The following is a 12,147-nucleotide window of genomic DNA, read 5'->3' on the forward strand; positions in this document are numbered from 1 at the left end:
ATATATATATATATATATATATATATATATATATATATATATATATATTTATTTATTTATTTATATTATTTGTTCCCTTTCTTGATGTACCTTGCTCTTACTGTACTTAATGTACTCTGTTCTAGTTTTTTCTTTTATCTTTTTCATACTTCTCTGTAACTTTGTAAATAACCTTATACTGCTGTGCTGCCTCTGGGCGATCTTCCCCCTTGGGATAATAAAGGTATCTATCTATCTATAGAGTCAAGATGTCATGATGGCACAGGTCTCTATGACACAACCCAACGACCCCCCACATCTTTGTATATAGCTTTGTTTGGATCACTGCTTAACCCAGAGAACTACTTGACCATTATGGTCACCATGAGTGTATGTGTAATTGTGTATGTATGTATTGTGTATTCATGTAAACTTATATTTTACAATACAAAGTGTCTAAGATGCCATTTGCCTCATATATCCTATCCTGATTGACCCTAACCCCTTGACAGTGCTTGAGGTGATGATAATGATCATGGTGGTAGATTTGTAGTGATTGGTTCACTAAGCTGAAATGGGACAGTTCCATGCAGGGATGATGATTTCTGCAGAGACGGGCAGCCACAGTGGAATGTTAACGTGTGTGTGTGTGTGTGTGTGTGTGTGTGTGTGTGTGTGTGTGTGTGTGTGTGTGTGTGTGTGTGTGTGTGTGTGTGTGTGTGTGTGTGTGTGTGTGTGTGTGTGTGTGTGTGTGTGTGTGTGTGTGTGTGTGTGTGTGTGTGTGTGTGTGTGTCTGCGTCTGCGTGCGCCTGCACGCTTTCCCTCATCAGCCATGCTGATGCTCCCTGGACATTGTTAGCATACTGTCCGCTCAGGGCTGCAATAGGGAAGAGGACAGTATCTACAATATGTGGGCTAAAGATGCCCACTGGCATCACATAACATCAGCATCCATAGGGTCCTCCCCCCCCCATGTCCGCTATCTCCCTCCCCATTCTCCCTTGCTATCTTCTGCTTATTATCCCTGTACGGCGGGCTGACCAGGAAATTGGAATTTAGCATACAGCTGGGGCATGATGGGGGAGTTGTGAATGATGCATCGCGACCGCCGGTTTGGAGGGGATGGAGAACAGGGTCGGGGTGAGGAGGGGGAGTTGTGGATGAACGAACGCCATGGGGGGTTGGAGTTGGGTATGACTACAACATCTGCAAGTTGTTTTCCGCCTTGCTCTGCATTTTCAGTACGGGGGGGGGGGGGCAGCAGGGTTGCTGTGGCAACTAGTAATCGAGGAGTTTGGGACCCAACCCTCCTACATCACACCCCTTCTTGGCTGTTTCCCAGTGGAGCTCTAGAGCTCAGACCTCCCCCTCTCAGGGGAACGTGGTTCGGGTTGGGGACAGGGATCATGTCCAAAGCTCCACATGCCAAGACCTACAGCCAGGGGATTGAGCCTATGTACCCCCCAGGCCCCCACCCCACCGATAAACCTTTTTTTAGCCTGCAATGCTGCCATAATGTTTCCATTTTCTGCAGAGCACATTATGGGAATGTATATAACGGGGAGTTGTATATAAGCTCATAATCCTGTATGATAAAGTATATGCAATTTACATTTATGCCATTAATGCATGTCCTCTTCCGACAGAGAGAGTTGATGGCAAATGTAACACCCGTGATTCTAACCCGGATCTCCCTTTAATTTGTCACTCAGAAACAACATAAGTCTGCCCCATCTATCGCCCCCTGCCCTTATTTATTTTATTGCTTTTAGTGTTGTTGTTGATATGCAATATATTGTCTGTCATAAGGATGAATTGAGTACAAGGGACCATAATGGAAACATGATTTTAATATGTCAAATAGAAGAGTTAGGAGACCACGTGACGTCCAACCACCACAATTGGGATAGTTACACTGTATGTAACTTCCCTCTTCTACCCTGGATTTGAACCCGTTATCCTGTGCAATTGCTGACATTTACCATTGAGCAAATAGAACCTGCCTGCTTGCTCAGGGGATAAATTGAATCTTGATCTTAAAGTCAAAATTCGTGTCAGATCCTGTGTCTAGGTGAGACATGACCTTTGACACTATTTAAATATCTCAAGAAGAGCAAGGAGACAAAAAACGTATATGTACAAAATACACATTTATTAATTAAAACAATTACATTGTGTAGCTTAAACATTTATGTATGATTATAGAGTTATTCTGTTACCGGAAATGCCTCCAATATGGCCTGAAATACTGGTATAGATATCGACGATTGTGCTAACCTAGAATGCACCGATGTGGTAATACGTAATTTAACATGTGATGATATCTCAGTTGCACTAAACAATTCATGTTTATTTTCAATGTTTACTTTAAAATGTGATGTTGCATTACTGTTTTTTACCGTTACTGTACTATTTTAAAAGTCTTATTTGACTAAATTGTGCCTGCATTTTAACAATTTATTAAAGGTATTTTATTTATTAGTATATTTATGTATACACACTGATACTATCGGATCCATACAGTTCAGCTACAGTATATCTATTGCTCTACCCTACAGATGGGTAAAAATGTTTCCTTCACTAAAGAATTTTGCATTGCTGCTTTAAACACTGACTCACTTGAATGCAAGGTCACAGAGGGTTGTTCAGTAGAACTGTGTTGTCCATGCTGGAGCCTCAACATACTTTGTGGCTGAACTAGCTTGACTTGCAACTGTTTCAACTGCTGAGTTACAGCACGTCTTATCCCAGTACCATGAATAACAAGATTGACTGTCTTTGATCATTGATTGCCTGATGACTAACTTATGTGGCAGATCACAATATACTGTTTAGCTCAAGAGTCTATGAGTAATGCTTGCTTAACTACATTTGTCACAGTGTTTTGGTTCTTCCTGCTATTGTCCCAACTCGCCATGGTCTTGTGTCAACTCATGGCTGACGTGTACTACATCCTGCAGTTCACTTTATGAGTGATGACTAGGAGACGAAGGCTGCCGGTGGAGAGTCGTTGACAGGCAGCTCTAGCCCCTGGGAATGTAGAAGTTGAAGTCATGTGGCATCATGCTTTGCTCTTACTCACAGAGGGAGACAGTCAGGCATACGTCCATGTCTGTACTAGTGGTGGAGTAGAGATGGCTCCATTGAGGTCGCAGGGAGAGCAGAGCTGGGCTAATATTTAAAATCATATACTCTACCTTTGTCGATATTGTAATTTGTGATGATGTTGTGGCCTGTGGGGATGACTATTATTTGTGTTTTCAGTTTCACAAAAAAATCACATAAAGAAACCCTTTGATAAACAATGAATAGCGATGCCTATGTGGGGAAAGGCAAATGGTAGCAGCTAGAACAATTATACTGATATATTATCCATACAGTACATTGCTCTGTCCTAGTGACACAGAATATGGGGATTCTCATATTTGCCATTCAACATTCACCATCTCTCTCACTCACTCTCTCACTCACTCACTCATTCTCTCTTTCTTTCTTTCTCTCTCTCTCTTTCCTTTTCTCTGTGAACGCGTATGGAATGTGTGTTGTGAACTGGATGTTGTCCGAGCTAGTCCTGTTCCATTGAGCCACAAATCCCCAGGTTTAGGATTTGCTTTTACAGTCCGGTGTGTTCAGGACCATACTCCCAAACCCACGGGTAGGAATCTCTCCCCAGCTCGTCCCATGTTTCCCAGAACAGTAAAGTAACAGCTCCCGCATTCGCTGAGTCACAATTGGCATTGGCGTGCTGATCTTTTCTTGTCACCACTTCTTTGCCTTGTGAACTAACCATGTCTGCTCCACAGACACTTGCGTCTTGATGTGGGATTAGGAAACGCAGCCCGAGGCGGTCGGTTCAGGTGTACTCTTTCATATCTTCTTCCATTGAAAGCGGTTTTGATTACCCATTAATTCAGCAACATGTCATGGCCTGCAAAGTCCCACGTATGATTGTTTTCACGTAGTGGGAACTGGGAATTTTCCGGGAAACGCACAACTGCTGGTATTTTAGGACAGGTGGCAAGTGACAAAACTGTTATGTAATACACTGAGCTGTGTGACACTGTGATTTTCACACTGGGGTCTTATCATTAGTGGTCCTGTGTGTGTGTGTGCGTGCGTGCGTGCGAGATGTATTTAAAATCTGTAAATGTATTTAATCATTATAGTATTTCACTCTTTTACCCCATTACTCTGTATCCATCCACAGGCCTCCCCTTCCTGAGAGCTCAATGGAAAAGATGAAGAGGTTCAAGCGGCGTCTCTCGCAGACGCTAAGGGGAAGCCACACCATTGACGAGTCTCTCTCTGAGCTGGCCGAGCAGATGACCATCGAGGAGAACGGTCTGATGAAGGACAGCGGTGAGTGAGCGACCTGCATCTCTTCTGTCACCACGAGTGTCTTCATGACCAACCTTCAATACAGTTCAATACATCCCCACCCCAATCTCACACACATACATACAGTACACACATGCACACGCTCACAGCACACTTCCCTTCCCATGCAGATGGTACAGTTCATTACATCGCTCAGTGGGAGGCATTTGAAAACTGTGTGACCTATTAAGGTGGAAGAACAAAGCGAGGGTTGCGTGGCAGCTTATCTTCTCTTCACTGATATTCAGCAGATCTGCGGGTGCGAGGGAGGGAGCGTGCCTTGGTACTCTGCTTCAGTGTTGCTATGGTGTTTGGGGTCTGGAAACATTCCAGAGTTTCCATGACATTGCCTCAGCAACTTGGAGGACTGTGTGGAACCAGACGGGTATCTTGATGCATGTCTCTGTCTCTTTCTCTTTCTCTCTCTTTCTCTGTCTCTCTCTCTCTCTGTCTGTCTGTCTGTCTGTCTGTCTCTCTCTCTCTGTCTCTCTCTCTCTCTCTGTGCTCTCCCCCTTCTTCACACAGAGCCCCAGACTCTTTCAAACCGTGCTCCAGCTTGTTCTTCCTCTCCTGGATTTTTCCAAAGGACAACGCTTTGTTTTAGGTTTTTTTTTCCCCCTTCTCCTACAGCCAATCGGCTCATCCAAGTTTTTTTTCCCCTCTCCTCTCCCTCACAACGTACTTCCTGTGAGAACTAACTGGGGTGTGTAAAAAAGCTTTTTGTCTGGTGATTAACACCAGTTTTGGCCAGAGTGTTCTGTGCGTGGTGTGAGGGGACAGAGAAGCATAGGGGGCATGCGTGAGTGCGTGCATGTGTGTGTGCGTGCATAGAGGAGATTTGAGCAGTCTGTGTGTGCAACAGTAAATTGGGAGAGAGGAGGAAGACTGGAATAGCCAGATGAGATGGGATCTGAACTCTGCGATTATGGATGCATTTTGGTCCAAATCTTATTATGTAACCAAAGACAAACAGACACACACGCGCGGCCAGCAGCTGCAGAGATGAGAGGTGGTGTCATGATCCGGATTTGCATTGTGTGTAATATGTGTTTTTAATCTGTGGGGGGTCCAGCCTGTAAAAATCAATGTCAGTAGTTGACTCCCCAGACAGTGACCATCACTCCTTTCCTTGTGCTGTAGTATTTTCTGGTTCTCCTTGATAATATCCTTGATCACTTGATGGCCCATCAAGTAACTGGACAGAAAGTTACAACAGACAAAACCTGGACAGGGTATATTTACCTCAGGCTCTTTGTGATAATCACAATTAAGCATGTAGGCATTTTATTTGCCTGATTGTACAGTAGTGTTTGTCTAAATGTCTGTAAAAAAACAACTAAGGTGCTGGAATGCACTCATTTGATCAGCTTTTGTGATTTGATTAACTTCACAATCATGATAGTAAAATGTTGAATCAGTCCTGCCCTGCGTGGTCATGGTGGCAGATGTGTATGGTCACAGTGGGGTCATAGATGGATAGACCTTTATTGATCCTGTGTCATAGAAGCGCCACAATAGGTAATACAGGACAGATACAGATAGAAGTAGAGAGCTAAGCTTCAAGAGTAAAAATAATACGAAAGGAGCAAACAGGTTCTGACCTACAGGGAGGTAGTTAGAAATTGGGTACAAGAAAACCCCAAAAGGAGGTCAGGCTGCCTCCATAAATCTACATTATTCAACACAGCTTAATATTAGAGCATCTTTCTCCATCTCCATTTTAGAACGAGCGTTACATTCAGCTAAGAAGTCGTCGAGTTGAAAGTACTTTTGTTAGTTTGTAGTTGTCATTGTCAAGATAAATTCTTTATTTGTTAATGTAACTAGCCCTTACCCGTTCAAGATATGAGCTCCGAAATGATGTGCAGTGTGTGGGTTATGGGATGTGCACTGTGCACACAGTATATGAGGGATGGAAAGTAACTTTAACTGGTGCTTGCATGATAATATGTAGGAGCATCAATATAAGAAATACCCGTTTCGTTTAATGGCTATAGAGATACTGTGTACCGATCTGCATGATTTTTGGACAACATCTGTAACAGGGCCAGACACCCCCCCGTCCGCCTGCACACACACACACACACACACACACACACACACACACACACACACACACACAGCTGGTTAAACATGTTGCCTCATGCTAGATGCAGAATAGATATGCCTCATGCTAGATGCAGAATAGATATAGATACACCATAAAAATGCTAATATACAGCATATGATTTGTGAAAGTGACAAACGGGCTTCACAGTTATGTCAGGTGTGTTCATATGCTAATGGTGATGCGATTTCAGATCAATTGCTCCAGCCACTGAGGAGAAACACTGTTACAGACAGACACTCACTCACTCACTCACTCACTCAGACAGACATTCGGAAAATTATATGTTTGATATGTGATTCACTATGGGGATGTTAAGTATGACATCATTTTGTAGGCAGAGGAGAATTTCTGCCCCCAGTTTCCGTGAATCTTTTTACTATTTTTACTATTTACAAATTTTTCTTCTCTTTGTTGTTGAAAGGAAAGTGTTAGAATTATACTTTAGTCGTTATTTTTGTCTCGGATCTGTTGAAATAGCGAGGGACAGAAAATGCTCTGGGGGCAGAGTTCTCCTCTGCCTACAAAATGATGTCACGGCTTAAAAGCCCCTTAACGGTCCTGCCAAGAGAACAGAGATTAGATCACAAATAAAGCTTAATTCATAATCCATCCCACAATGGTGTTCCTTCCTTATAAACAAAAACTGAGTTTTAAGCTAACACACTATCACACTCCATTGTACTACAAACTACATGCATAACAACTCAAATCCGATATACTTGAACTTGGTTGACCAGCGTACCAGGGTCTATACTTGGTCTCCTCCTTTTTTCCCTCAATACCAAATCTCTACCGATTGTCTCCATATTTTTGCTACATGTTCGCCTATTATGATGACATGGCCAGAATAGGGGCGCTATAGGGTTCACGCGGTTCAGAGGGAAATCTTGCCAGGCTGCGTCCAAGCCAGGGTTTGGCTGAAGAACTAGGCAATAGGCATGCCTGGTCTTGTCTGCATTTGTGAGAGCATCACGTCTGTAGTGATGTCTTTATTTTTAGAAATAAGTGAGTCTGTCGATCAATGGATAAGCTTCTGCCAACATAGCTCCATTCTTCAGAGTGTAGAGTTTCCATACTCTTCATCAACCGTGTTTGTTCTTTTAAACAAAGCTGTTGTTTTTGCCCTGGCCTCTACAGAACCCATAGTGAGGAATGGCCGCCCGCCATCAGCCCACAGTGTCCACTCCTTCCTGCACCAATACACAGGCTCCTTCAAGAAGCCACCCATGAGGCGACCACAGAGTGTCATCGGAGGTGGCCTGGGTTCCCTCATGGTCATGCCCCGCAACGGCAGTCGCCTCGGTGAGAGAGAGAGACGCACTCACACACACACACACACACACACACACACGCAACACGCACACACAGTTTGTTTGATCTGGACCAAACTAGTCTTGTGTTGCCAGATGATCAGACATCGGACATTCTGACACTGCCCCAGCATTGACTGTTACGGTCTCTTTTTGTAAGTCACTTTATGTATATATACTTATATATTATTCGCCCCCTCTATTGATGCACCTTTTCTTTATTGGTACTGTACTGCTCTTTTTTTTTTTTTTTTTTTTTTACTCTTATCTATCTTTTGTCTTACTTCTCTGTAACTTTGTAAATGCTGTATACTGCTATGCTACAACTGGACAACTGAATTTCCCCCTTGGGATAATAAAGGTATCTATCTATCTATCTATGAAGTCTATGTATAGAGCATTTCCCTTTGTCTGGCTATGCAAGACTAGGGCCAAATCTACAAGACATTTCAAATCCAAAAACAGATTTGAAGGGGAGTCTCTGCATATTTGAAAAGTCTAAGTCTAAAGTTTCCTTTGAAGCCAGTTTAAAAATCGTCCTCTTTTTCTGTCGCTCATTTCGCTTTTACCCATATCAATACACGTCATATAGAATAAAACTTCATATAGAATAAACATACTAGTAAGACGCCTCAGGGCGACATGCAATTCTTGGGCATCTGGCCAGTGATGTACTGTATATCGGACCAGTTACCCATTTATGGAGACCCCTGCAGTGATAGTCAACAATGTGATGTCAGAACATGCCCATATATGGGCATTATCAAATATGGGCATTCCTAGATATGCGCTTAATATTGATAACATCGGGACATGGATCTCATTTATGGGCATAAAACAGACAAGGACGTAATTAATTTGCAAGTGTGACTCGTGATGACATCAGCGATCTCCATATATGGGCATAAAAGGGACATCAAGCCAGAGCATGATGTCAGATCGGCAAACCCATTCTGTTAAGAGTGGTTCCCCTGGCATCACACTGACATCAGAGCATGATGTCAGAGCGACAAACCCATAGAACCACAGTGTCAGGCGTGACGTGACGTGCAGACAGACAGAGATACACGGACAAGATGTGCCGGTTTTCATAGTAAACGTGCAACCTACGGTCGCAACAAACCACTGTCAGGGGCCTGTCTTGTCAAATATACATTTAAATGTTCACTCAATGTCAGACCCAGTCACACATTAAACAGCTCATTAGCAAATGTTCTTTTTAACTAACATGCCTTCTTAAAACAATGGTAGCTCTCTAGGACCACCGCAGAGATTTCCCTTCCAGTTAAATATCCATGATACTCCACCTCCATACAAATAACTTCGCATGACTCACTGCTTGATAAGAGTGTGCCATTAAAAATGTCAAGGAGAATGTTATTGTTTCCGTTTCTCTTTGTTGATGTCATCAGCTGGTGCTGAGCAAGCAGCCGCTCCCTGGACTGGTTTCCAATGGAATGCCCTTTCTCAAGCCCAGTTTATACTTCGTTGTATGACAGTGTTACTTGCTGAAAATAGATGATCTACAGGCCTACAATGCATCGCATCAACAACATCAAAAATAGCTGATCTATTTCGCTAAAGTGCTGTGTTGTGGTCTTGTAGATCATATATTCCCGGAGAGCGACACTGATATATGAGCATGTAAAAACATCAGTCTCCATCCATCAAACTCTATATAAACACTCTTTATCTCTTCACTAGGTTACCCCTCTAAAAAGCTTACCGTAATTCCACTGTAGTACAACAGTGACTACAAGTCAAACAAAGGCTGTACAAGTCAAGTTAGTTAACAACGTGTTGTGATGCGTTAGCTTGTAGATCAGTTTTTTGCAATCGACACCCTTGTGCGACGCAATATAAATTAAGATTCACTGACTCTTTCCAGATATCGTCCATGAGAACTTGAAGATGGGTTCAGATGGAGAGAGTGACCAGGCGTCGGGGACCTCGTCAGATGAGGTGCAGTCACCCACGGGGGTTTGTCTGAGGAACCGAGGCAACCGATCTCGCATCTCAGCGGAGGTGAGACATCGCCGTCTTTGCCTGCCCCCCCCTTCCTTCATGACATTTAGATTTTTATGGGACATGAGTCAGCAACCACGTTTGGGGCGGCACAGGAAGTCAAAACAGATTTATTGTTTATTTAGATCCCCATTAGATGCCACATAATTTTGGCAACAGCTATACTTACTGGGGGTCTGTGTTCACATGATGATTCACATAACGGGACAGATATATTCATGAAAGCATGGCACTGGCTATATTAATCAGGAGTGCCTCTTGAGCCTCCACTTTGAACCAAACTAACCCACCTTGGATAGAACAGTGAGCTGAAGGGACCACCTAAACACCACCTCAGGAAGTCCTATTCGATAATGTGTGTGCATGTCATGAGTGTAGGCGTCTTCTTCAAAGCTTTTAAACACATGAGGAAGTTCTTTACTGACCACAGTATCTTTCTTAACATGTGTCTTTTTCGAACACGAGCAGTGAAGTCTGCTGCTATAATCACCCTGAGGTATTCTACGAGGCACTTTTCGCAGCAACAGATCTTGAATGCAAACGAAAAACAAAAGTGCTGAAGGGTTAGGGTTTTGCTTATTTGTTTTTGCGTCTGTCATGTGAATCTTGACAGGCCATTGATATGCTGGTTAAGTTATGCAATATGGACACACAGTATGGATAGTTTGTATGTGGATTCTTGTATTTTTGCTAAACAATGTCTACTACACAAATGTCACTTTGTTTGCTAGGAAGAACAATTATTAGTATTCTGGGAATATCATTTGCCAGTAAACGAGGTAAAGCTCACTGCTGTTAACCCATCATTCTATCATCTAAAACAAATGTGTACTTTGTCACACCTCATCAAAATGCCTCAGATAATGCAATGCTAATGTTCTGTACATACTGTAATAGTTAGATTTATTTGTTTGGGCTGCAGTGTGCGGGGGTAGTTGGCAGTATTATTGAACGAATGGCATGTTCCACTCTTAACTGATGGGTGCATGTGATGTTTGTGTGTGTGTCCCCCAACATGAGTGTGTTTATTTGTTGGTTTTGGTCACAGGATTTGTCAGCGGCTCCCAGTGGCTACGTTCAAAGACCAAACATTCACACATGTAAGATGGGGGGGAAAAGTCTCTTAAGCGGCTTAACTCCACTGGGAGTCTACTCACCACGAGAATGTGACACACCACCTCTCGCTGCTGCTTTGAGAGCTAGCTAGTAGCTAGCTCTGCATGCCGGGACCTTTTTGCCACGCACATGACAGACACATGGTCACACTCAGACTCTCTCTCTCTCTCTCTCTCTCCTAATCTAACAAACACTCCCATGTATTGTATGAGCAGGATTTCTGCTGCTGATGCAGAGGTGGAGCTGTGAGACCAGTAGACCATGTGTTTGTTCTTTGCCCTGGGGCTGCAATTTGTCCAATTATTTGAGAGGGGGGAGAGTAGAGGAGCATGGGGAACCTGTTCATCTATGGTCAGGTAGTGATCTATGGTCCGGCTCCGTGTCAAGAGAAGAAGAAGCAGGGCCGTTTTGTGATTAAATCACTGGGATTACTGTAATACGCTCCAGATGGGCCCTGTTGTAGCAGCTTAGAACAGGCTGACACTGGACCACTGGAGAGGTGGGGGCGGAGGGGTTAAACAGGTCAGGTTGATGACAGCCCATGCTCTAGGGGGCAGTTGACCAATCACGACCCACCCGGCTCACAACTATCGCAGACCAATATGATTTGAAAGGTTTTTTTTCAAAAACATTTCAAAGTTGCATAAACTGAGGGAGTTCCCACAGTGTTGTCAAGTGTCCACTAGTGGAGTATCATTGGGTTTAAAGCAACTAAGAGGAAGTCACAGTGGATTAACAGCAATAATCTAACAAATAGAGGAAATGCATCATGGGAAGAATCTAGGCAGTTTGTTATGTGAGTGTGTTTGTTTTCATTTTTATGTAACAAGTCATCAGGATCATGCTTCCTCTGGTATAGAGTAGTGATCCCTGGTCTCTTAAAGAGCCTTGAGGCCACCATTAATTCCGTACAAAAGTCCAGTACGCATTTACTCTATACATTACAGTACACTACACACAAGTGTGTAGAGAGACACACACACGCACGCACGCACGCACGCACACTCTGCTCGCATACTACCCTCTCTGTTGACTGAGACTCGTAGAGTCTAAAGCAGGCTGTGTGTGTAGTGGGGGAAATGGCTCATAACAGACTAGGAGGTCGTTTATTTAGGGTCGCCACCATTTTGTTTAGGGTCTCTTGTATTTATTTAGAGCTTACTCCGTTTGCTCAGTGGTTTACTTTGGTTTGCATAGGGTTTTACACAGTGTTGACACTGTTTATAATGG

General features: G+C 43.3%; 1 protein-coding gene across 1 annotated transcript in view; it reads left to right on the forward strand.

Moving 5' to 3' along the window:
* The window catches only part of LOC308293958 (cyclin-dependent kinase 17-like), a 44,809-nt gene that overhangs the window by 21,253 nt on the left and 11,409 nt on the right, over nt 1-12,147 (forward strand). Inside the window, exons 2-4 of the mRNA XM_080736637.1 lie at nt 4,187-4,338; nt 7,604-7,768; nt 9,665-9,801. Coding sequence (XP_080592763.1) covers nt 4,209-4,338; nt 7,604-7,768; nt 9,665-9,801 — 432 coding nt within the window. The 5' untranslated portion in view covers nt 4,187-4,208. The remainder of the gene's footprint in view (nt 1-4,186; nt 4,339-7,603; nt 7,769-9,664; nt 9,802-12,147) is intronic.

This window comes from Nannobrachium achirus, assembly GCF_963921795.1.
Source record: "Nannobrachium achirus genome assembly, chromosome: 11".
Classification (NCBI taxonomy): Eukaryota; Metazoa; Chordata; class Actinopteri; order Myctophiformes; family Myctophidae; genus Nannobrachium; species Nannobrachium achirus.